We start from the raw sequence: 27,033 nt of genomic DNA, 5'->3' as shown, positions 1-27,033 counted from the left end.
CGTCAGCGCCAGTCTTCTTCTTGAAGATCCATTTATTCTCTATGGTCTGCCGATCATCGGGAAAGTCAACCAAAGTCCACACTATGTTCTCATACATGGATCCCGTCGGTGTCAAAACCGGTGGATCTCGGGTAGGGGGTCCCGGACTGGGCGTCTAGGCCGGATGGTAACAGGAGGAGAGGGACACGAAGTTTTACCCAGGTTCGGGCCCTCTCGATGGAGGTAAAACCCTACGTCCTGCTTGATTAATATTGATGATATGGGTAGTACAAGAGTAGATCTACCACGAGATCAGAGAGGCTAAACCCTAGAAGCTAGCCTATGGTATGATTGTTGATGTGTATGTTGTCCTAAGGACTAAAACCCTCCGGTTTATATAGACACCGGAGAGGGTTAGGGTTACATAGAGTCGGTTACAATGGTAGGAGATCTGAACATCCGTATCGCCAAGCTTGCCTTCCACGCCAAGGAAAGTCCCTTCCGGACACGGGACGGAGTCTTCAATCTTGTATCTTCATAGTCCAGGAGTCCGGCTGAAGGTATAGTCCGGCCATCTGAACACCCCCTAATCCAGGACTCCCTCAGTAGCCCCTGAACCAGGCTTCAATGACAACGAGTCCGGCGCGCAAATTGTCTTCGGCATTGCAAGGCGGGTTCCTCCTCCAAGTACTTCATAGAAGATTTTAAACACAAAGATAGTGTCCGGTTCTGCAAAATAAGTTTTCCACATATTGCCGTAGAGAGAATAATATTTACACAAATCTAATCTGCTGGCGTATTCCGTGGTGCGACACACCACGGCCAAGCCTTTATCCAAGTTGTTTTAATTATCCCACCTCAGCGCGTCATGCGAGGCGGCTTCCTTGGCACGTCTTGTCAAAGCAGAGATCATGCCCCCTTATTCCGGGATTCTCATCAATACGGGCGTGGGTAACCCAACCGCGCCTTTGATTGCGACGCTTGGAGATAAGCAAGTTTTACCAGGCTGGTGGGGACATGTAGTCGCGTCCACCCATATAAGGGGCCAAGGATTCACCTTTTCACCCACGCCTTATTCCTCCTTTGCCTATCCATTTTTGCGCACTCAAGCTCCAGCGCCCAAGTCCGCACTACCACCTCAACCTTCTCCAGCCATGTCCGGAGCGGGAGGCAAGTGGATGGTCTCCTCCGTTACGGAGGGACACATCAAAAAGCTGAGGAAAGCCGGATATCTGGCTAGTGACATCGCGCACCGGCTTCCCGAAACGGGGCAGCTCATCCCCACTCCCAGGCCCCATGAGAGGGTGGTATTCCTCCCCCATTTCCTCCGCGGACTGGGCTTCCCTCTGCATCCATTCGCCCGGGGGCTCATGTTCTACTACGGCTTGGATTTCCACGATCTGGCCCCAAACTTTGTCCTCAACATCTTGGCGTTTATTGTCGTGTGCGAGGCTTTCCTCCGCATCCGCCCCCATTTCGACCTATGGCTTAAGACTTTCAACGTCAAGCCGAAGGTGGTGCGCGGTAGCCAGGCGGAGTGCGGTGGTGCCATGATTGGCAAGATGGCCAACGTCCTGTGGATCGAGGGCTCCTTTGTGGAGACCCTGAAGGGGTGGCAATCGGGGTGGTTTTATATCACCGAGCCGCGCGACCCTAAGTGGGTCGTAGCCCCCGAGTTCCGGTCCGGACCCCCAACGCGGCTCACGTCCTGGAAAGAGACGGGCCTGTCGTGGGGCAACCAAAAGGAGGTGACCAGACTGCAAACATGCATCCAATCCCTGGTGAACAAGCGGCTCAGGCTTGTCAATGTAGTCCAGGTTATGCTCATCTGCCTGAGCCTCCCGTGTCAACAACGGGCCTTCAATCTGTGGGAGTTCAATCTGGCACAGCACCGAACTCTGAGCAGGCTCTTTGACACGACGTACGAAGATGCCTGGAAGGTGCTTTTCAAAGGCGCCGAGGCTCCCTCATCCGCTACTGAGGATCGCGGATTCAGCGCGCAGCATCATGCTAGTGCGGTAAGTTTTTTGTACCTTTTACAGGGCACTAGTTTTTCATAGTTTAACTCTGTGCGGGATCTAAACTCCCTTACCTTTGACAGGATTGGCAGGCGAAGTCCGGACAGATCGACTGTCTGACACCTTTGCTCGAAGGCCCAGCGGACGCTCAATTGGTGAAGCTGCTGGCTCCGGCACCCTATGTGGTGCCGGAGAAGAAGGCCGCAAAAAAGGCCGCGGGGACTCGAAAGAGTGCCCGGCGCCTGGAGGTGTCAGATTCACCATCCAACGAATCCAAGACGCACTCCTCCCAAGAAGACGAGGAGGAGGAAGAAGAGACCCCTCCCCCTCCAGCGGGGGAAGGGAAGAAAAGGAAGGCCGCCCCAACTGGGGAGGACGAAGGGTCCAAGAAGGGGAAAACCCTTTCTCCAGATTACTCCACCGACGCCGACGACGGCGGAGAGGAGTGGGCGCCCAGGGCCAAGCCCCTGGCGAAATCGTAAGTATCCGGATGCCAAAGTAATTCATAGTATTCGTTTATTGCACAGCTTTCCCTTATGTCGAATGTGTTCATGCAGCCCACCCAAAGACCGGCTCGACGCATTGTCGAGCGGCTCACTGGACTCGTCGGACGTGAACTCACTTCCGACGGCTTCCTCTCCCCCGCCCTACGGACGACACCGAAGTGTTGTCCCAACAGGTTCCAATCCGAGAGGAGGTGGTCCTGGAGGCGCCGCAAGGCGACCTCCCGGACTCCAGGAGTAAAGGGGATGAAACCCCCCAGGGCTCCAAGTCCAGCCCTGGGCCAGACACCGCTCCGGAACCTTCAAAGGTTCCAGAGTCCGGCGGGGGACCTCCTTGCAAGAGGAGCAAGTCCACCGTGAGGTGGCCTCCGTCCAACCAGAGGCGCCGGACAATATGCTGGAGGCGCTCCAAGGCGCCTCCATCGACGAGGAGCACCGCGCTATTATGAGTGCGGTGGTCCAGAAGGTTCAGTCCGCAAAAAACGGACTGACTGAAGCTTGTACTAGCCTTTTGACAGGCTTCAAGGTAAGTAAATAATGTGTAAATAATATTACCGCATAGACAGTAGCCCCTGATGCTCTGTTGGGCGTTCGGGAAGAAAAGCCGAATAGAGGATCAAAGAATTCGCAGGAGTCTAACAAAAATGAGTCAATATGCATGTGCAGGCTACCCTGCTTGCGTCCGCCGCACTGACTGCGGAAGTGGACACGCTAAAGCAGGACCTCGAAAGGTCCGAGCAAGAGCTCAAGTGTGCCAAGAAGCAGCTCGAGGACAATGAAGGTAAGAAATACCTTGTTATATATATATATATATATATATATATATAAGGTGCAATTGCAAAAAATGACAGGATTATCGTGGCTATTGTAGGGGCCACGTCTGAGGTGGCGACCCTTAAGCAAGCGCTGGACGAGGCCGAGAAGAATTCGGCCTCAGAGCGCACTGAGCGGGAGAAGTATGAGGCCGAGGTTGGCAAGGTGCGGCAAGAGCTCCAGGCTCTCATGGAAAAACATGAGAGTTTGGAGCGTGACTCGAAGACGCAAGCGTCCGAGCTTGCGATGGCTATTGAAAATGCCAAATCTGCCAAGGCCGAATCCCAAAACACCCTCTAGGAGTTGGATGAGGTGAAGAAGATAGCGGCGGGTAAGGCATTCTTTATGCAAAGCAAACACATAAACGTGAGTTACCTGTTACTTACCCGAATCTGGAGCTCTCCAGGAGCATTCGCAGATCTTCCCCGGAGTGTATCCGATGCCGCCGCATTCTATCGAGCCGAGGAGGGCAGCTCGACGGAGAAGGTGTTCTGGTCTCAGTACGCTGAGGCCGGACACCCCGTGCCCATGAGCGACCAGCTGAAGCAACTGGTCGAGCTCCACAAGGCGGCCGAACAGGCCATGAAGGCCCTCGTAGTTCGGCTGTGGCCCGGAGAGGCTCAGCCTGGGAGCTATTTCGGGCTGGTGCGGCGGCTGGTGGAGGCCTGTCCAAGGCTCGAAGTCATCAAGCGCTCCGTCTGCATTGAAGGTGCCCGTAGGGCCCTTGCCTGTGCTAAGGTGCACTGGGGGAAGCTGGATGCTGAGAAGCTTGTGAAGGACGGGCCACCGCCGGGGAAGGAGCATCGCAAGCCCGAGAATTACTATGAGGATGTTCTGAAGGGTCCCCGCCTTGTGGCTGATGAATGTTCTATGGATGTAATTTTTGAGTAAAACTCGCTCGTTTTATCATGTACACTGAAAACTTGTTCATATGCGCTAAGCAATGCTGTTTGGAATTTAAAATATTACCCTCTGTGCGGCTGTTTATCAATTCTGAGAGATGGCGAGTCGTCGGCTTCTGCCCCCATGCCGCTAGTGCTGCGGTGTTCGGGGATAAACCTGAGCGCTCTTTTTCCCATGTTTGGGTCCTTCGAGGGAGGCGCTTAGCCCAACGAACAAGGCAATCGGACTATAATGCGTGAACACTCTCACTTAGCCATAGAATTCTATAATTTTAAATTTCGGCGAAGCCCCTAGTATTCGGAAGACCGAGTTCGGGGTGCTATCCACGCCTTGGCCGGACAGAGCCGGCTCCTTGCCCTAAGCGGCATAAGTCTTTAGGGACTCGAAAAACCTCTCGAACAGCGACCAGCTCTCGCTTCATCATGACAGTCAGTTTTAGCTTTCTCCACTGAGGTGCTCAACCCAGCTCAACCGGGGCACAATCGCAGTGGTTCTCCTAGTGCTACCTTAGCCGATATAGCGGAACGTAAGGCACCAAAACATAGGAGCCGGGCAAACCCAACTATTGACCCAAGACATGATTCGGAGCCAATGCATACAATGTTGTAAATTCGGGGTGCCGCACTTGTGAAAGTGTTCAGACTTCTCACACCATGTTGAGGGGTACTAAAGCCCCTGGCATATTTTGGCCGTACCAACGTGTACGGGTGCAACATGTCGTTAAGGAACATATATAAAAAAGGTAATGCAAAAAATAGGCAAAAGTTATGCATTGTTTAAAAATAGCTGCGATCGAAGCAGAACGATACAAGTAGTGCGATAAACGAAAAGTTGGACTATTTAACATGTCTGCTCTAGGGGCAAGCTGCGGAATAGTATGCGGAACGGGTATACTGCTCGTGATAGAGACCACCTGGGAGTTCCGTAGTGCGGCGTGGCTTGTCTGCTTCCCTAGTTCTTGCATCGTTTGTGCGGCAATTGAGCTGCCGAACAGGCCTTCCGAAGGATGAAGTCCTGAAAGTAAGAGAAAATTAAAAAATCGGCAGCCCCTGGTACGGTTTAAGCCATGTATTGGGCGCGCCGTGATGGTGCCCCTCCCCCTGTGCCCATGGTATCTCTAAAGCGTAGTTATGTAAGCGAAGTACTGACGTTGCCTTTTTGCGAGGGTTGGGGTTGGGGCCGCATTGCTACGCCTGCTCGGAACGTGCCAGGTGGTCTTGTTGTAGGTTACTCCGGGCGCGCTTGATGGTGTCCGGACGTTTAATGGCTGGACTGGAGAACTGCCTGGAGAGGCTGCTTTGTACTTCCGCTGCAAGGGCTGCTGTTTGCTCCTCCGTTCGGAGGGAGCGTTCGGTGTTTCCATTGATTGTAATTACTCCACGAGGGCCTGGAATCTTGAGCTTAAGGTATGCGTAGTGCGGTACCGCATTGAATTTGGTGAATGCGGTTCATCCGAGCAGTGCATGATAGCCACTGCGGAATGGGACTATGTCGAAGATCAATTCCTCGCTTCGGAAATTGTCCGGGGATCCGAAGACCACTTCAAGTGTGACTGAGCCTGTATAGTTGGCCTCTACACCTGGTAGTATGCCTTTAAAGGTCGTTTTGGTGGGCTTAATCCTCGAGGGATCGATGCCCATTTTTCGCACTGTATCCAGGTAAAGCAGGTTCAGGCTGCTGCCGCCGTCCATGAGGACTCTAGTGAGATGAAATCCGTCAATAATTGGGTCTAGAACCAATGCGGCAAATCCACCATGACGGATGCTAGTGGGATGATCTCTTCGATCAAAGGTGATCGGGCAGGAGGACCATGGGTTGAACTTTTGGGCGACTGGCTCTACCGCGTATATGTCCCTTAACGCGCGCTTCCGCTCCCTCTTGGGGATGTGGGTTGCATATATCATGTTCACCATCCGCACTTGTGGGGGAAAACCCTTCTATCCACTGTTGTTCGGCGGCCGGGGCTCCTCGTCGTCATCGCTATGCAGCCACTTGTCTTCGTTTTCGGCGTTTAACTTGCCTGCCTGCTTGAACACCCAACAATCCCTGTTGGTGTGATTGGCCGGCTTTTCGGGGGTGCCATGTATCTGGCATAAGCGGTCGAGTATTCGGTCCAAACTGGACGGGCCCCTAGGATTCCTTTTGATTGGCTTTTTCCGCTGACCGGATTTAGAGCCTCTGAATCCGGCATTAACTGCCGTATCATCTGCATTGTCGCCATTAATGCGGCGCTTCTGCTTGTTGCGACGCGACCTGCCACTACTGTCCCTGGTGTCCGAATTACCAGGGTTCTTGGTTATATTGTTGCTACGAGCAAGCCAGCTGTCTTCTCCAGCGCAAAAGCGGGTCATGAGTGTCGTGAGTGCTGCCATAGATTTCGGCTTTTCCTATCCAAGGTGCCGGGCCAGCCACTCGTCACGGATATTGCGTTTGAAGGCTGCTAGGGCCTCAGCGTCCGGACAGTCGACTATTTGATTTTTCTTTGTTAGGAACCGTGTCCAGAATTGCCTGGCCGATTCATCTCGCTGCTGAATTACGTGACTTAGGTCATCGGCGTCTGGGGGTCGCACATAAGTGCCTTGGAAATTGTCGAGGAATGCGGCTTCCAGGTCCTCCCAACAACTGATTGATCCTGTTGGCAAGTTGTTAAGCCAATGCCGAGCTGGTCCTTTAAGCTTGAGTGGGAGGTATTTGATGGCATGGAAATCATCGTTGCGGGCCATGTGGATATGAAGGAGATAATCCTCAATCCATACCGCGGGATCTGTTGTGCCATCATATGATTCGATGTTTACGGGTTTGAAACCCTCGGGGATTTGATGATCCATTATTTCGTCTGTGAAGCAGAGTGGGTGTGCGGCGCCTCTGTACTGGGCTATATCATGACATAGCTCCAGTGAGCTTCGTCTACTGTGTTCGGCCCTGCCGAATTTGTGGTCGGTGTGACGGATGCCGTCTCGAGCCGTGGGGCACCCACGCAATCCGTAGATCGATCTTGTTTGTTTAGCCTTGTCCTCCAACATATCTCGTAAGTCCGGCGCATATTCCCGTGCCTTGGTACGGGGTGCGGCTTCAGTGGAGGGCCGAGAGGCCTCTCTGTCGCGGCCACGAGATGGCCGGTCGGCCGCGTCAAGTGCTTCCTCCTCTAATTGGGGTAGCAACCTGCGCTTTGGGTAGCTCTTGGAGGGGCGTTCGAGTTTATGCTCTTCGGCCGCAAGGACTTCAGTCCATCTGTCAACCAGCAAATCTTGATCAGCTCTGAGCTGTTGCTGTTTTTTCTTGAGGCTTCTTGCCGTGGCCATAAGCCTGCGTTGGAAATGCTTTTGCTCAACGGGATCCTCTAGCACGACGAATTCGTCGTTGTCGAGGCTTGCCTCGTCTTCGGAGGGAGGCATATAATTATCGTCCTCGACCTCTCTGTCTGCCGCTCTCTCATGAGGGCTGGTTTCTCCATCCTCCTGTGCTAAACCTTGCTGGAGGGGGTTTTCTTCGGCACTCTCCGGAGTATTATTATCTCCCGTGCTGGAATCACCGTTTTTGTGTTGGCGGGATTTTGAGCGGCGCCGTTGATGCCGGCGCTTGGGCTGTTTCTTGGAGGGGTCATCCTCCGCTGTTCCATCGCCCTCTCCCTCTTTTGGGGTGTCCACCATGTATATGTCATATGACGAGGTGGCTTTCCAGGGCCTAGTAGGCGCTGGTTCTTCATCATCTCCTTCATCGGCGTCCATACCGTCGATGTCTTCGGAGTCGAAGTCGAGCATGTCGATTAAGTTGTCGACAGTGGCTACAAAGTGGGTGGTGGGTGGGTTTTGAATTTCTTCATCGTCCGTACCCCAACCTTGCTGACCGTAGTCCGACCAGGGCTCTCCTGATAAAGAGAGAGACTTTAGTGACTTCAGGATATCGCCGAAAGGCGAGTGCTGAAAGATGTCTGCGGAAGTGAACTCCATGATCGGTGCCCAATCGGATTCGACTGGCAGGGGCGCGATGGGTTCAGAGTCCGGCGAGGAGTCCGGCTCCTTGGAGTCACGAGCCTCACAGAGTACGGGGCTGGTGTTCGGCTCAATCGCCGTTTGGATCGCAGCCCCCGAGGTGGCGTCCAACCGCCCATCCTCGATCGGCACAGTTGACTTCGAACTAAGGGTCGGAGCCGGTGCGGGTGCGGCCTCCAGGGCACCGTTCGGCGGCAGAGTTAGATCGTGCTCGTCATGACAGTGCGGCGCGCTCGGCAGTGGTTCGAATCCGTCGAAGATCAAGTCCCCGCGGATGTCAGCCGTGTAGTTTAAACTTCCGAATCTGACCTGACGGCCAGGGGCTTAGCTTTCGATCTGCTCTAGATGGCCAAGTGAATTGGCCCGCAGTGCGAAGCCGCCAAAGACGAAAATCTGTCCGGGGAGGAAGGTCTCACCCTGGACTGCATCGCCATTGATGATCGTAGGAGCCATCGGGCCTGACGGCGACGGCATAGAGGAACTCTCAATGAAAGCACCAATGTCGGTGTCAAAACCGGCGGATCTCGGGTAGGGGGTCCCAAACTGTGCGTCTAGGCTGGATGGTAACAGGAGGAGAGGTACACGAAGTTTTACCCAGGTTCGGGCCCTCTCGATGGAGGTAAAACCCTACGTCCTGCTTGATTAATATTGATGATATGGGTAGTGCAAGAGTAGATCTACCACGAGATCAGAGAGAAGCTAAACCCTAGAAGCTAGCCTATGGTATGATTGTTGATGTGTATGTTGTCCTACGGACTAAAACCCTCTGGTTTATATAGACACCGGAGAGGGTTAGGGTTACATAGAGTCGGTTACAATAGTAGGAGATCTGAACATCTGTATCGCCAAGCTTGCCTTCCACGCCAAGGAAAGTCCCTTCCGGACACGGGACAGAGTCTTCAATCTTGTATCTTCATAGTCCAGGAGTCCGACTGAAGGTATAGTCCGGCCATCCAAACACCCCCTAATCCAGGACTCCCTCAAATCCCATCTCAGATTTCATGGCCTCAAGCCATTTTGCGGAATCAGGGCTCATCATCGCTACCTCATAGTTTGTAGGTTCGTCATGGTCAAGTAACATGACCTCCAGAACAGGATTACCGTACCACTCTGGTGCGGATCTTACTCTGGTTGACCTACGAGGTTCGGTAGTAACTTGATTAGAAGTTTCATGATCATCATTAGATTCTTCACTTACTGGTGTAGGAATCACTGGAACTGATTTCAGTGATGAACTACTTTCCAATAAGGGAGCAAGTACAATTACCTCAGCAAGTTCTTCTTTCCTCCCACTCACTTCTTTCGTGAGAAACTCCTTCTCTAGAAAGGATCCATTCTTAGCAACGAATATCTTGCCTTCAGATTTGTGATAGAAGGTGTACCCAACAGTCTCCTTTGGGTATCCTATGAAGACACATTTCTCCGATTTGGATTCGAGCTTATCAGGTTGAAGCTTTTTCACATAAGCATCGCAGCCCCAAACTTTAAGAAACGAGAACTTGGGTTTCTTGCCAAACCACAATTCATAAGGTGTCGTCTCAACGGATTTAGATGGTGCCCTATTTAACGTGAATGCAGCTGTCTCTAAAGCATAACCCTAAAATGGTAGCGGTAAATCAGTAAGACACATCATAGATTGCACCATATCTAGTAAAGTACGATTACGACGTTCGGACACACCATTACGCTGTGGTGTTCAAGGTGGCATGAGTTGTGAAACTATTCCGCGTTGTTTCAAATCAAGACCAAACTCATAACTCAAATATTCTCCTCCACGATCAGATCATAGAAACTTTATTTTCTTGTTATGATGATTTTCCACTTCACTCTGAAATTCTTTGAACTTTTCAAATGTTTCAGACTTATATTTCATTAAGTAGATATGCCCATATCTGATCAAATCATCTGTGAAGGTGAGAAAATAATGATATCCGCCGCGAGCCTCAATGTTCATTGGACCACATACATCAGTATGTATGATTTCCAATAACTCTGCTGCTCGCTCCATTGTTCCGAAGAACGGAGTTTTAGTCATCTTGCCCATGAGGCATGGTTCGCAAGTACCAAGTGATTCATAATCAAATGATTCCAGAAGTCCATCAAAATGGAGTTTCTTCATGCGCTTTACACCAATATGACCCAAACGGCAGTGCCACAAATAAGTTGGACTATCATTATCAACTCTGCATCTTTTGGCTTCAATACTATGAACATGTGTACCACTACTATCAAGATTTAGTAACAATAGACCACTCATCAAGGGTGCATGACCATAAAAGATATTACTCATATAAATAGAACAACCATTATTCTCTGATTTAAATGAATAACCGTCTCGCATCAAACAAGATCCAGATATAATGTTCATGCTCAACGCTGGCACCAAATAACAATTATTTAGGTCTGAAACTAATCCCGAAGGTAGATGTAGAGGTAGCGTGCCGACGGCGATCACATCGACTTTGGAAACATTTCCCACGCGCATCATCACCTCATCCTTAGCCAATCTTCGCTTAATCTGTAGCCCCTGTTTCGAGTTGAAAATATTAGCAATAGAACCAGTATCAAATACCCAGGCGCTACTGCGAGCATTAGTAAGGTACACATCAATAACATGTATATCAAATATACCTTTCATTTTGCCATCCTTCTTCTCTGCCAAATACTTGGGCCAGTTCCGCTTCCAGTGACCAGTACCTTTGCAGTAGAAGCACTCAGTCTCAGGTTTAGGTCCAGACCTGGGTTTCTACACTTGAGCAGCAACTGGCTTGTTGTTCTTCTTGAAGTTCCCCTTCTTCCCTTTACCCTTTTTCTTGAAACTGGTGGTCTTGTTGACCATCAACACTTGATGCTCCTTCTTGATTTCTACCTCCGCAGCCTTTAGCATTGCAAAGAGCTCAGGAATTGTCTTATCCATCCCTTGCATATTATAGTTCATCACGAAGCTCTTGTAGCTTGGTGGCAGTGATTGAAGAACTCTGTCAATGACACTATCATCAGGAAGATTAACTCCCAGCTGCGTCAAGTGGTTGTGGTACCCAGACATTCTGAGTATATGTTCACTGACAGAACTACTCTCCTCCATTTTGCAGCTGTAGAACTTATTGAAGACTTCATATCTCTCAATCCGAGCATTTGCTTGAAATATTAGCTTCAACTCCTGGAACATCTCATATGCTCCATGACGTTCAAAACGTCATTGAAGTCTCGGTTCTAAGCCGTAAAGCATGGCACACTGAACTATCGAGTAGTCATCAGCTTTGCTCTGCCAAGTGTTCACAACCATCTGGCGTTGCTCCGGCAGCAGGTTTGTCACTTAGTGGTGCTTCCAGGACGTAATTCTTCTGTGCAGCAATGAGGATAATCCTCAAGTTACGGACCTAGTCTGTGTGGTTGCTACCATAATCTTTCAACTTAGCTTTCTCTAGGAACGCATTAAAATTCAACAAAACAACAGCACGAGCCATCTATCTACAATAACATAGACATGCAAAATACTATCATGTACTAAGTTCATGATAAATTAAAGTTCAATTAATCAAATTACTTAAGAACTCCCACTTAGATAGACATCTCTCTAATCATCTAAGTGATCCCGTGATCCATATCAACTAAACCATGTCCGATCATCACGTGAGATGGAGTAGTTTTCAATGGTGAACATCACTATGTTGATCATATCTACTATATGATTCACGCTCGACCTTTCGGTCTCAGTGTTCCGAGGCCATATCTGCATATACTAGGCTCGTCAAGTTTAACCCGAGTATTCTGCGTGTGCAAAACTGGCTTGCATCCGTTGTATGTGAATGTAGAGCTTCTCACACTCAATCATCACGTGGTGTCTTGGCACGACGAACTGTAGCAATGGTGCATACTCAGGGAGAACACTTGTACCTTGAAATTTAGTGAGAGATCATCTTATAATGCTACCGCCGAACTAAGCAAAATAAGATGCATAAAGGATAAACATCACATGCAATCAATATAAGTGATATGATATGGCCATCATCATCTTGTGCCTTTGATCTCCATCACGAAAGCACCGTCATGATCACCATCGTCACCGGCTTGACACCTTGATCTCCATTGAAGCATCGTTGTCGTCTCGCCAACTATTGCTGCTACAACTATCGCTACCGCTTAGTGATAAAGTGAAGCAATTACATGGCGATTGCATTTCATACAATAAAGCGACAACCATTTGGCTCGTGCTAGTTGCCGATAACTGTGTTACAAAACATGATCATCTCATACAATAAAATTTAGCATCATGTCTTGACCATATCACATCACAACATGCCCTGCAAAAACAAGTTAGACGTCCTCTACTTTGTTGTTGCAAGTTTTACGTGGATGCTACGGGCTGAGCAAGAACCATTCTTACCTACGCATCAAAAACCACAATGCTGTATAGTGATTGCTTTTTGAACTTCAGAAAGAACCCTACTCATTGAATCCGAATCAACTAAAGTTGGAGAAACTGACACCCACCAGTCACCTATGTGCAAAGCACGTCGGTAGAACTAGTCTCGCGTAAGCGTACGCGTAATGTCGGTCTGGGCCGCTTCATCCAACAATACCGCTGAATCAAGAAAAAACTAGTGATGGCAAGCAATATGTATATACCCACGCCCACAACTCCTTTGTGTTCTACTCGTGCATATAACATCTACGCATAGACCTGGCTCGGATTCCACTGTTGGGGAACACAGTAATTTCAAAAAAATTCCTACGCACATGCAAGATCTAACATGGTGATGCATAGCAATGAGAGGGGAAGAGTGTTGTCCACGTACCCTCGTATACCGTAAGCGGAAGCGTTATGACAACGCGGTTGATGTAGTCGAACGTCTTCATGATCCGACCGATCCTAGCACAAAAGGTACGGAACCTCCGCGATCTGCACACGTTTAGCTCGGTGACGTCCCACGAACTCTAGATCCAGCTCAGTGTCGAGGGAGAGTTTTGTCAGCACGACAGCGTGATGACGGTGATGATGAAGCTATCGGAACAGGGCTTCTCCTAAGCACTGCTACGATATGACCGAGGTAGATTATGGTGGAGGGGGGCACCGCACACGGCTAAGACAATGATCAACTTGTGTGTCTATGGGGTGCCCCTTCCCCGGTATATAAAGGAGTGGAGGAGGGGGAGGGCCGGCCCTCTATGGCGCTCCCTAGGGGAGTCCTATTCCCGCCGGGAATAGGATTCCCCCCTTTCCAAGTAGGAGTAGGAGAGGAAGGACGAAGGAGAGAGGGAGGAAGGAAAGGGGGCCGGCCCCCCTCCCAATTCTGATTGGGCTTGGGGGGGGCACCCCCTCCTAGGCCGCCTCCTCCTCTCTCCCACTAAGGCCCAATAAGGCCCATACACTCCTCGGGGGGTCCGATAACCTCTCGGTACTCTGGTTAATGCCCGAACTCACCCGGAACCATTCCGATGTCAAAAAATAGTCATCCAATATATCGATCTTTATGTCTCGACCATTTCGAGACTCCTCGTCATGTCCGTGATCATATCCGGGACTCTGAACTAACTTCCCTACATCAAAACACATAAATTCATAATACCGACCATCACTGAACGTTAAGCTTGCGGACCCTATGGGTTCGAGAACTATATAGACATGACCGAGACTCATCTCCGGTCAATAACCAATAGCGGAACCTGGATGCGCATATTGGTTCCTACATATTCTACGAAGATCTTTATCAGTCAAACCGCATAACAACATACGTTGTTCCCTTTGTCATCGGTATGTTACTTGCCTGACATTCGATCGTCAGTATCATCATACCTAGTTCAATGTCGGTACCGGAAAGTCTCTTTACTTGTTCCATAATACTACATCCCGTAACAAACTCGTTGGTTACATTGCTTGCAAGGCTTATAGTGATGTACATTACCGAGAGGGCCCAGAGATACCTCTCTGATACATGGAGTGACAAATCCTAATCTCGATCTATGCCAATTCAACAAACACCATCGGAGACACCTGTAGAGCATCTTTATAGTCACCCAGTTACGTTGTGACGTTTGATAGCACACTAAGTGTTCCTCCGGTATTCGGTAGTTGCATAATCTCATAGTCATAGGAACATGTATAAGTTATGGAGAAAGCAATAGCAGTAAACTAAATGATCATCGTGCTAAGCTAACGGATGGGTCAAGTCAATCACATCATTCTCTAATGATGTGATCCCGTTCATCAAATGACAACTCTTTGTCCATGGTTAGGAAACTTAACCATCTTTGATCAACGAGCTAGTCAAGTAGAGGCATACTAGTGACACTCTGTTTGTCTATGTATTCACACATGTACTAAGTTTCTGGTTAATACAATTCTAGCATGAATAATAAACATTTATCATGATATAAGGAAATATAAATAAAAACTTTATTATTGCCTCTAGGGCATATTTCCTTCACATGCTACGGGAATCACAAACTTTAACACAAGTATTTCTCAAATTCACAATTACTTACTAGCATGACTCTAATATCACCGTCTTCATATCTCAATACAATCATAAGGAATCAAACTTCTCGTAGTATTCAATGCACTTTATATGGAAGTTTTTATTATATCCCTCTTGGATGCCTATCATATTAGGACTAAATTTATAACCAAAGCAAATTACCATCCTATTTAGAGACTCTCAAAATAATATAAGTGAAGCGTGAGAGTTCATCAATTTCTAGAAAATAAAACCACTATCGTGCTCTAAAAAGATATAAGTGAAGCATTACAGCAAAATTGCCTAGCTCAAAAGATATAAGTGAAGCACATAGAGTATTCTAATAAATCACGATTCATGCGTGTCTCTCTTAAAAGGTTTGTACACCAAGGATGATTGTGGAAAACTAAAAAAAGAATCAAGTTATACAAGACGCTCCAGGAAAAACACATATCATGTGGTGAATAAAACTATAGCCTCAAGTAAAGTTACCGATAGACGAAGACGAAAGAGGGGATGCCTTCCGGGGCATCCCCAAGCTTAGGCTCTTGGTTGTCCTTGAATATTACCTTGGGGTGCCTTGGGCATCCCCAAGTTTAGGCTCTTGCCACTCCTTATTCCATAGTCCATCAAATTCTTCCCCAAAACTTGAAAACTTCACAACACAAAACTCAACAGAAAAACTCATAAGCTCTGTTAGTATAAGAAAATAAATCACCACTTTTGGCACTGTTGTGAACTCATTCTTTATTTATATTGGTGTAGTATCTACTGTATTCCAACTTTTCCATGGTTCATACCCCCCCCCCCCGATACTAGCCATAGATTCATTAAAAATAAGCAAACAACACATAGAAAACAGAATCTGTCAAAAACAGAACAGTCTTTAGTAATCTGGATATTTCGAATACTTCTGTAAATCCAAAAATTCTGAAAAATTAGGACAACCTAAGCATTTTTTTATTAATCTTCTGCAAAAAGAATCAATATTTTATCACGCTTGTGTTAAAAAATTAGAATTGTTTTCCTTAGCGCAAAAGTTTCTGTTTTTCAGCAAGATCAAATCAACTATCACCGTAAGCTATCCCAAAGGTCTTACTTGGCACAAACACTAATTAAAACACAAAACTACATCTAACTAGAGGCTATATGAATTATTTATTGCAAAACAGAACCTAAAAAGAAAAAGCAAAAACAAAAATAAAATTGGGTTGCCTCCCAACAAGCGCTATTGTTTAACGCCCTTAGCTAGGCATTGATAATTTCGATGACACTCACATGAAAGATAGCAATTGAAACACGAAGAGATAATCATGAAACATGTGACAGACAAGTTTAAGTCTAACATGCTTCCTATGCATAGGGATTTTATAAGCAAACAAATTATAAAGACAAGGAAAAACTACCATATGCAAGGAAGAGGAAAGAAACAATAGCAATCTCAACATAACGAGAGGTAATTTTGTAACATGAAAATTTCTACAGCCATATTTTACTCTCTCTCATAATAATTACATGTAGGATCATAAGCAAATTCAACAATATAACTATCACATAAAATTTTCTCAACATGATCCACATGCATGCAAAGTTGACACTCTTTCGAAATAGTGGGATTATCATAAAATAAAGTCATGACCTCTCCGAACCCACTTGTATCAAAAACTTCATACGATTGAACATTATCCAAATATGTGGGATCTAAAGTTGGCACTTTTCCAAACCCACTTTCAATATTATTGTAAACATTATTATCAATCTCACATTCATCATGGGGAGTAAATAAATTTTCAAGATCGTAAGAAGAATCACCCCAATCATGACATTGCAACAAGTAGTGGACATAGCAAAACTAGCACCCCCAAGCTTAGGGTTTTGCATATCATTAACACAATTTACATTAATAGAATTTATAATAACATCATTGCAATCATGATTTTCATTGAAGGAACTATCGTGAATCACTTCACAAATTTCATCACAATTTTAGATTCGCGAATTTCAAGCAAAACTTCATAAAGATAATCTGGTGCACGCAACTCACTAGCAATTGGTTCATCATAATTGGATCTCTTAAAAAGATTAGAAAGTCGATGAGGATCCATAAACTCTTTGCTTCTGATTTTTAATAAACACACAATTATACCAAGCAAACGAGCAAACAAACCAAGTAAGACATAAGGGCAAATGAAAAGACGAATGGAAGAAGGGCGAAGAAAAGGGAAAATCTTTTCGAAAATTGTTTAGAAGTGGGGGAGAGGAAAACGAGAGGCGAATGGCGAATAATGTAATGCAAGAGATGGGAGTTTATGATGGGTACTTGATATGTCTTGATTTGGTATAGATCTCCCCGGCAACGGCGCCAGAAATTCTTCCTGCTACTTCTTGAGCTTGCGTTGGTTTTTCCCTTGAAGAGGAAAGGGTGATGCAGCAAAGTAGAGTAAGTATTTCCCTCAGTTTGAGAACCAAGGTATCAATCCAATAGGAGACAACGCACAATTCACCAAAAACCTGCACTAACAATCAAACAAACCCAACGCGATAAAGGGGTTGTCAATCCCTTCATGGTTACTTGCAAAAGTGAGATCTAATAGATATAGATAAATGGTAAAGTAAATATTTTTGGTATTTTTGGTTTATAGATCGTAAAGTAAAAGATTGCAAAGGAAGTAAATCGTAAGCTAATATGATGGATCGGAAACTTATATGATGGAAAATAGAAACTTATATGATGGAAAATAGACCCGGGGGCCATAGGTTTCACAAGAGGCTTCTCTCAAGATAGAAAATATTACGGTTGGTGAACAAATTACTGCCGAGCAATTGATAGAAAAGCGCAAAGTTATGGCGATATCTAAGGCAATGATCATGAATATAGGCATCACGTCCATGTCAAGTAGACCGAAACGATGTTGCATCTACTACTATTACTCCACACATCGACCGCTATCCAGCATGCATCTAGAGCATTAAGTTCATAAAGAACGGAGTAACGCATTAAGCAAGATGACATGATGTAGAGGAATTAACTCAAGCAATATGATGAAAACCCCATCTTTTTATCCTTGATGGCAATAATACAGATGTGCCTTGCTTCCCCTACTGTCACTGGGAAAGGACACCGCAAGATTGAACCCAAATCTAAGCACTTCTCCCATTGCAAGAAAAACCAATCTAGTTGGCCAAACCAAATCGATAGTTCGAAGAGACCTGCAAAGATATCAAATCATGCATATAAGAATTCAGAGAAGATTCAAATAATATTCATAGATAAGCTGATCATAAATCCACAATTCATCGGATCTTGGCAAACACACCGCAAAAAAGTATTACATCGAATAGATCTCCAAGAACATCGAGGAGAACATGGTATTGAGAATCAAAGAGAGAGAATAAGTCATCTAGCTACTAGCTATGGACCCATAGGTCTGTGGTAAACTATTCACACTTCATCGGAAGGGCAATGGTGTTGATGTAGAAGCCCTCCGTGATTGAATCCCCCTTCGGCAGGACGCCAAAAAAGGCCCCTAGATGGGATCTCACGGGTAGAGAAGGTTGCGGCAGTGGAAAAGTGTTTTCGTGGCTCTCTCTGTTGGTTTTGAGATATACAAGAATATATAGGCGAAGAAACTAGGTCGGTGGAGTCACGAGGGGCCCACAAGGGTGGGGGCGCGCCCTACCCCCCTAGGCGCGCCCTCCGTCCTTGTGGCTGCCTCGTGGCTTCTCTGACTTGCACTCCAAGTCCTCTGGATGTTTTCTGGTCCAAGAAAAATCATCACGAAAGTTTTATTCTGTTTGGTATTCCTTTTCTGCGAAACTCTAAAACAAGGGAAAACGGGAATTGGCACTGGGCTCTAGGTTAATAGGTTAGTCCCAAAAATAATATAAAATAGCATATTGTGCATATAAAACATCCAAACAGATAATATAATAGCATGGAACAATCAAAAATTATAGGTACGTTGCTGACGTATCAGAGAATTGCTTATAGATTTTTAGTGGTTAAATATGAGGTGCCTAATATGCATGTTGATTGGAATCTGGTGATGCAATATTTTTTGAGAATATGTTTCATATGAAAGATATGCATATCATTGCTAGAATTTCCCGTGAGATATTTTCCGAATCTAGGTCCTCTGATGAGTTTTTTTTTTGAACAACCACACGAGGAAGTCCTTGAAAAGGATGACAATGAAGATCCTGTGAGGAGTAAGAGACAAAAGATTGCAAAATGCTTTGGCAATGATTTCATTTTGTACCTTCTGGATGAGACTCCCCGTCTATTGCACATGCATATGTATCTCCTGATGCAGATGACTGGAAGGAAGTTGTCCATAATGAGATAGGCTCAATTCTTTTTAATAGTACTTGGGAGCAAACTGAACGTTCCTATTGTTGCAAACGTGCGGGGTGTAAGTGGGTGTTCAAAAAGAAGCTTAGGCCATATGATACTATTGAGAAGTACAAGGCATGTCTTGTGGCCAAGGGATACACTCAAAAAGAAGGTGAAGATTACTTCGACACCTATTCATCCATCGCTACACTAATCACCATCCGGGTACTACTTTCCTTGGCTGCCTCCTATGGTCTTATTGCTCATAAAATGGACATAAAGACATCTTTCATAAATGGAGAGTTCGAAGAGGAAATCTATATGGATCAACCATGTGGGTTTGTAGTAAAGGGTGAAGAGAGAAAGGTGTGCAAGTTGTTAAAATATTGTATGGTCTGAAACAGGCTCCTAAGAAGTGGCACGAGAAGTTTGACAAAACTCTCACTTATGCAGCCTTTGTCATTAATGAGGTTGATAGATGTGTTTACTATCGCCATGGCGAGGGAGATGGTGTTATATATTATGTTTGTATGTGAATGACATACTAATCTTTGGTACAAACATTGATGTGATCAATGATGTCAAGCCATTTCTATCAATGAACTTTGATATGAAAGATGTGAGAGAAGCTGATGTGATTCTAAACATCAAACTGATAAAGGATGAGAGTGGAATTACTCTAACACAATCTCACTATGTTGGGAAGGCCATGAGCCATTTCACTTTTATGGGTAGCAAGACTTCTCCAACACGTTATGATCCTAGTGTGACACTCAGAAAGCACAAGGAAAAAAATGAGAGATCAATGAAGATACTCTCAAATTGTCAGTTCACTCATGTACTTAGCTAGCGCAACTAGGCCAAATATCTTTTTTGCTGTGAGAAACTGAGTAGGTTCATGTCCAACCTAGGTGATGACCATTGGCATGCACTAGAAAGGGTCTTGCATTATCTAAGAGGTATTATGAGTTATGGAATTCCTTATTCAGGGCACCCCTGCTGTGCTTGCAGGATATGATAATTGGAACTGAATTTCTGATATTGATGGGCTCTATGCTACAAGCAGGAGGCGTAGAACCCCAGTTGCTTGAGTTTCTCATTGTGAGGAAGAGGAAAATGATTCGTGAGTTGGTTGTGGCGTGGGAAACCTTCAAGCACACGTTGATCCGAGCCACTTAGAAACCTATATGATCAATGAAACATCTTAATTAATGGGTGTTTTTATAACCCAATCACTAGACTTAACGACGTCCGAGTCAAGTGACATCACCATAGCTATAGTATCACGAGTGGCACGGCTAGATGCTACAACCGAAAACAAAAAATATTGCAAGCATGCTGCAAGCAAGACAATAGACGCTACAATCATTGTGACTATATGCTGCAACCATCAATGGCGAATGTTGTGACTGATGGGATGACATGCCACAACCGAAAAGGGCAGATGTTGTGTCAGTGAGACGAGATGCTACAACCAGCGACAAAAAATGTTGCAAGCAGGCTACAAGCAACACAATAGACGCTACAACCGCTGGGACTATATGCTGCAAGCCTGCAACTATCAATGGCGGGTGTCGTGACTGATGGGACGACGTGCTACAGTCGACGAGGGCAGATGTTGGTGTCCGGTGAGACAAGATGCTAGAATCAGTAAGACATATGCTGCAACCAGTAGGAAGATATGTTGCAAACAGTGGTACAAAATGCTGGAGGTCCTTTGAATGGTGCTCAGTCCAGGACAAATCTTCATGCAAAGATCGGCTATGCAGTCGACTGAGACTTAGTTAAATCTCGGTCGACAGAGTTTTAGCACTCGTTAATTTGTACCTTTGTAAATATATTTTCAAGTTGCTCTACTAGTACTAGTCACAAGTTACAAAGCAAAGAACAGCTGACGAAGTACTGGAGCACACAACGCATGAAGAGAGCCTCATCTACGGAATGGGCCGCGCCATCTCTTCTAACCATTTCTTACTTCGTCAGTAATTTAAGCTCTTGTATGTCGGGAGGCATTAGCATTGGCAGAGGACCTCAATTTGCAATAGTTCATCATTGCCTTGGATTGCAAGCAAGTTGTCTCAAACATTTCTAAGGGGGTCAGAGGCCGGTATGGCGCTATCATTAGTGAAATAAATTTCAAAGCTACTATGTTTAATTGTAAGTTTGGGTTCGAGGGTCGTGCCGCTAACTATGAGGCACATAGATTAGCTAAATTTGCTCTTTCTCAGGGTCCGGAACGCCACATGTGGTTTGGGAATCCCCATAACCCTTCTTGTATCCCACTTCATGTGTATTTTGATGACGAATAAATTGTTTTTCACCCCTAAAAAAAGCAGTTTAAGCTCTTGTACGGTTTAAGGGCATCGGTCAGCAAAGTTTGCTTCTTTCATGAACATTTTTTCTTGCATGAACAGATAAGCAAACTCGGGCAAAGTTCCAAAGTCATGAACAATTTTGCTTGCATGAGCAGATAAGCAAATTTATTTATTTTTCAGACAAAGATAAGCAAATTCATGCAAAGCTCCAACTTCATCGACACGCATTTCATCACCATGTCCCAACATGCATTCACGCCTCGTCTCTGCTCTCTGCTTTCTTGAGGCTCGCCAGCTAGAGCCTCACGTCACGGAGCCCGTTCTGCTTCCCGGACGAGCGGAGCAGCTCCTCCGCCGTGACGGTCCTGTAGCGCGGCGGGCCACCCCCGTCCGCCACCACCGGGGCGCACACGGTCGCTCCCTTGGCCCTGAAGAAGCACGCCACCGACATCCGGGGCCCCACGCTGTTGGCCACCACGCGGTGCGCGACGCTCCTGAACCTGTCGTTGGACACCAGCTGCAGGAAGTCGCCGACGTTCACCACCAGCGCCCCCGGCACCGCCGGCACGTCGGCCCACGCGGCGGACACGTTCCCTTCGCCGTCCTCGACGTCCGTGAGCACCTGGAGGCCGCCGACCCCGTCCTGGAGCAGCACGGTGAGGAAGCCGGGGTCGTTGTGCCTGACGGCGCCCAGCGTCAGGTGCGGCTCCGGGCACGCCGGGTAGTAGTGGCCGGCGACGCTGAGCGTCTCCAGGCAGCCGGCCTCCTCCTCCAGGTACCCGCGCCGCACGCCCAGGGCCTCCGACAGCAGCTCGAAGAGCGCGCGCCCCAGCATCCGTATCTGCGCCGTGTACTTGGGCGCGACGCCCCGGCACGCCGGCGGGAGGACCTCCTCCTCCTCGCCCGCCGCCAGCCGGTCCACGTCGTCCATGTAGATGGTGTCGCGCCACTTGCCCACCAGGGTCCGGAAGAGGTCGGCGTTGCAGTTGTAGCGCACGCGCCGCGCGGCGTCCCGCGTGTAGTAGGGCGCCTTGGCCTCCGCGGGCTCCTCGTTGAACCGCCGCACCGCCGCCAGCATCCCCGACATGGCCGCCTCCGGCACGCCGTGGTTCACCAGCTGGAAGAAGCCCGCCGTCCGCGCCGCCTCCCTCACCGCGGCGACCACCTCCGAGCGGGGACCCGAGAGGTCGACGACCGGGATGGCGGCGACCTTGGTGCACTGGGGGAGCGGGTCGGGAGGGTGGCGGAAGATGTCCGGGACGGCCTTGACGCCGGCGTCCACGAGGCCCTTCACGCCGGCCTTGGTCTCGTCGAAGGCCTTGAGGGCGGCGAGGCGGTCGGAGGCCATGGTGGATGGATGGATGAACTCACGCGAATCAGGCCAGCTAGCTAGCACGGCCGGTGCACTCACGCTTCACGGAGTACTTGTACCCGTGGACGACGAGCCGGTGGGTGGGCGATGGATCCATCGTCCATGTGGAGTACTGCACGGCCGGGCAGCTGGTGTGGACCGGTGGACGTGGACGGATCACATGCGATCTGCATGCCTTGTCTCCATCGTTGCCGCGTAGACATGCATGCATGCACGCACCAATCGTGCGCTTGCGTACCCGCCATGGCCGCCACCTAGTATTGGCACGGGTGGCGCCGTCGATTTGGAATCTGAAAACAACCGGACCACTCCTTTGGTACTGGCCGGTGCAACGATTTCACGGGCGTCTTGTCTGTATGGTAAGAGCTGAGAACGGTGCACATGGTGCGGGTACGTGTGTGCTACCACACTACTATGGCAAAGACACAGCTAGCTAGCACGTTTGGTATGGGTAAGTTGCGTGGAAATGAAAATGACGCGGTCGGTTTTTCTGGAAGATGAAGGCGAGGTGCACCGTCGATGGAGAGACGGGGGAGTGTTAGAGTAACCTTGAGCCATATCCGTGCAAGTCAGTGGCAATTTGAGTCAGTTTTGTGCACGTGGTCTTGGCCGAGTCATGGTAGAGTTAGCATTAGTATATTTAGTAGATAACGTGACAAAGTTTAGTAGTAGTAGCTAGCGTGTTGCCCTTATCGTACGTGTGCTAGTAGCACCAGTGGAGTAGTAGTAACCGACTAGGCGACTACAAGCAACGTACCACCCGATCTACCGAGAATTACAAACGGCACATCAAAAGTTTTTGGGTGCGTGTGTTCACATTTTTGATGGGATCAATCCTTGGACGAATTCCAATAGAGATCAGTGGCCCGCCGTGGCGGCGTCCCGGCAAGGCCAAGTCAGGAAGGACCCGAAGATGCACGGGGACGACGAGGCTAGCGACAATGTTGTATGTGAAAGGGGAGTTAGCGCGGTTGGCGGGTACGGAGGGTCACGGGAGCGTGCGGGAGATGCGGTTGGCCACAGATGGTTGAGACGGAAAAGGCGGCTTGGGCAGAGCGGGGTGGTGTGGAAGCAGGAACCTACCGCGGGTAGTGGGGCCCAACAGTTTGGCCGTTGGCAGCGAGAGGACAAGTGAAAGAAGAAGGCGATGGACAGAGAAGAGGAAGAAGAAGGCTACGAAAGAGAGGGCAAAAATCAATTGTAGCAACAAATAATCTTTATAGTAACTTGCAAATGGTGGATCCCTTTAATTTGTTTCTGCAATTGGCAATGCCGCCAATTTTAACCTTTGAAAGTATGAAAAGCTAGAGAAGTTGTCGACGACACACAACAACAACAGATGTAAATTGGAGAGACCTTGACGGAGAAGCTAGTGTTAGGGGCGGAGGATCGGTGGCTATGAGGGTATCAAGCACGGTGCTGGCCGCACGAAAAGGACCGCCACACTCCTTTTTTCTAAATGAACCATAACATTATTTATACACGACACAATTACATACACAATGCCTCGGGTTATAGGTTCAAGAGAGTACAAAGCAACTCCTATATCTACTTCAAATGCACCAATATCCTCTCCTCGCAAAAATAAAATAAAATGCACCAGCATCGTCTCTTGCCTCACCGCCATACAACTCTCCTGGATGGCGCTCATGGCTGCCTTCATCCATGTCAGTGGAAGGCAAACGGCGAGCGGTTATTCATCAATAGATGGAAGAAACTGCCAATATCTATGTGCACTTACTTGGAACATTTGGTAGTAAAACCAGCCCTCACGGAAGGATTAATATTGTGTATCAATGAGAAGAGGAATCAAAGGGTATGGTATGCCAACACGTAACCCTTCGGCCTCCTCACAGGAGCCTAGAGGAGTAGGGTTTCTTCGCCTCCTTCGGCATTGCCGTTGCCAACCCCATCTCTGGTGACCTTAGGGCCAAGGGCGCGTGGTGGACATGCCCTTGCATATGCCAACGTGTAACCCTTCGGCCTCGTCTCACGAGTGCCTAGAGGAGTAGGGTTTCTTCGCTTCCCTCGGCATTGTCATCGGTCAACCTCATCTCCGGTGGCCTTAGGGCCAAGGGGGCATGATGGACATGCCCTTGCCGGCGAGAGGGCTCATGCCCCGTTTTAAATTTTTTTTAAGGTTAATTATGACTTCTGTCCTGCTCAGGATAGTGAGGCGATGGCAGCTCCCTGAAGATGAATAAGGTCATCCCCGCTAGTCCTTGGCACGCAGTGCATCTAGGGCGTGTGGAGGTGTATCTCCAGCGGATCTGGTGAGATTCAGTCGATGTTAATTTTCGGTGGATCTTGGCGGATCCGGTTTTTTATGTCTACGTTCATGTGTCTATAAGTTGGATTTTCTTGATCTACGCTTCTCCTCATCGACGGCGGTTGCTTTTCTGATGCACTAGTTCTTTAAGACTTAGCACGACGACTTTCTGATTGACTACTACAATAAGTTTTGGCCAGCTCCAATGAAGGAGGAGCTTGGACGACGGCTCAACGAACCTAAATGTAATATTTATTATTTCTGATGTTTTTTGTGCTGACATGACAATGGATGAATAAATTGAAAGTTTTCTTGAAAAGAAGAAGGGTAAATTATGAAGGTCTTTTTTTTGCGAGAAAAGTTTCAATCTATTCATCTTGAATCATGGTAATAGAACGAACACCAGAAAAAATAAAAATTACATTCAGATTCATAGACCACGTAGCGACAACTACAAGCACTGAAGCGAGCCGAAGGCGCACCGCCATCATCGTCCCTCCATCACCGGAGTCGGGCACAACTTGTTGTTTAGTAGACAGTCGAAAATCCGTCATGCTAAGGCTCCATAGAACCAGCGCACCAGAAAATCAACTACCGTCAATGAAAAATAATGTAGATCGAAATGATCTAACCCAAAGACATACGAATATAGACAAACAATAACAAGATCCGAGCAAATCCATCAAATATAGATCCATGAAAGTATGGAGGTCTTGCAAGGCAAGGAACAAAAACACCGCATACATGCGAAACGTACGTGTTCGTCACATGCCTTTCGACGCGACACGGTTCGTACTTCGTACGTGCGTTGCGTCGATCAAACGGCCGTGGTCGATTGGGCCTACAACGTAGTACGTGTGGGATCAGACTGTCGTGCGCGCGTGCCAGCCATACGCTCTCGTCTTTGGCGCCGAGCACCAGCGGCTGGTGGCATCCTCCGCCTCCACGATCGAGCTGCACCGTCCGCTGCGTCTCGACAAAACCGCCCCACTCTCCCGGCCCCAAAGGTGAGCGCGATGTTACATGGTGTCTTCTTCCTCGTCAGGACAGGAGCAGAGCGTCGGCTTGGGGGTCAGGTCACGATCGTGCGGAGTGGGCGTGCTCCTCGGCGCCGCGCACGCGGCCGTACCACTGGTCCGTGCCGAGCTACCTCTCGGCGTGATAGTGGATGGACGGCGAGGACGACGCAGCGGGGCTCGAGTGCCTCGGCCGTAAGAAGATTTTCAACTGAATCCCCCAGATCCTTCGTTTGTTCTGGCTATCCGCCCGAACGTTGCTCGTACGAATAAAGATTTTTCAGCTGGACCTCTTAGACCCCAGTTCATCGGTTTGGCATGTCTGGCACTGGTGGCGAATGTAGGACGCCAATGGAGGGCAGGCTCAACTTCAAAGACCCTAACTTTTTTTTGCATGAAGATGACGAAGTGGTTTGATCTTTTCTGCGTACCCCATTCTCTCAAGATCCCACCAACACATGTCAACTAGAACTAGCTACTTAAGCTAAGCTCTGTAAGAAAAGAAAAAAGACTGAAACCTCCTCCGGTGGACGTCCTCCCTGACTTGGCGGTGGCATGCTCCCCGGCTTGCTAGAATGCCCATGGCCCTTTTTTTTGGGAGAAAAAGAGATTCTCATTACTCACGGAGGCTTCTCAGCCAATGCCAAGTTTACAACAAAATCTAATCTCGAATGCAACCATACTGCAGTACGGGGAATGCTACAGCTATACGCGGCAAGTTCATGACTAACTTTATTCTGCGACCGACAACAGCGAGGAAAAGAAATCTTCCTATCCTCAGTTGAGGCCAGATTCTGAATCTCCTTAACCAACATGCGATGTATTGATCGATCCTTGTAGTGTGTTGTGATCAGTGACACCGCCTCCGCGCTATCAAGCTCGGCCAAAATGGGCAGCACCGTACGATGGAGGGTCAGCTCCAGCCCCTCCCGACGCGCCGGTGGCTCAGCGTCCAACGCGTTATCACATATACGGATTTCCCGACAAGTGCTATAGATGATATCATAATGTGCATCCCGTAGGATCATACCACCTCCTGCCATACCTGTGGATGGAATGAAG

At 47.9% G+C, this 27,033-nt stretch overlaps 1 protein-coding gene across 1 annotated transcript; it reads right to left on the bottom strand.

The window, feature by feature from the left end:
• Positions 1-21,444: 21,444 nt before the first annotated feature.
• Positions 21,445-22,793, bottom strand: LOC125520184 (DIBOA-glucoside dioxygenase BX6-like). Its single transcript, XM_048685024.1, has one exon. It carries the CDS (start codon positions 22,660-22,662, stop codon positions 21,610-21,612), a length of 1,053 nt encoding a protein of 350 aa, XP_048540981.1. The 5' UTR covers positions 22,663-22,793; the 3' UTR covers positions 21,445-21,609.
• Between the last annotated feature and the right edge of the window lie 4,240 nt (positions 22,794-27,033).

The sequence above is a fragment of the Triticum urartu genome, chromosome 7, assembly GCF_003073215.2.
Source record: "Triticum urartu cultivar G1812 chromosome 7, Tu2.1, whole genome shotgun sequence".
NCBI classification, from domain to species: Eukaryota; Viridiplantae; Streptophyta; class Magnoliopsida; order Poales; family Poaceae; genus Triticum; species Triticum urartu.
The sequence above is the reverse complement of the archived record's forward strand: the minus strand, read 5'-3'. Positions and strand labels throughout refer to the sequence as shown.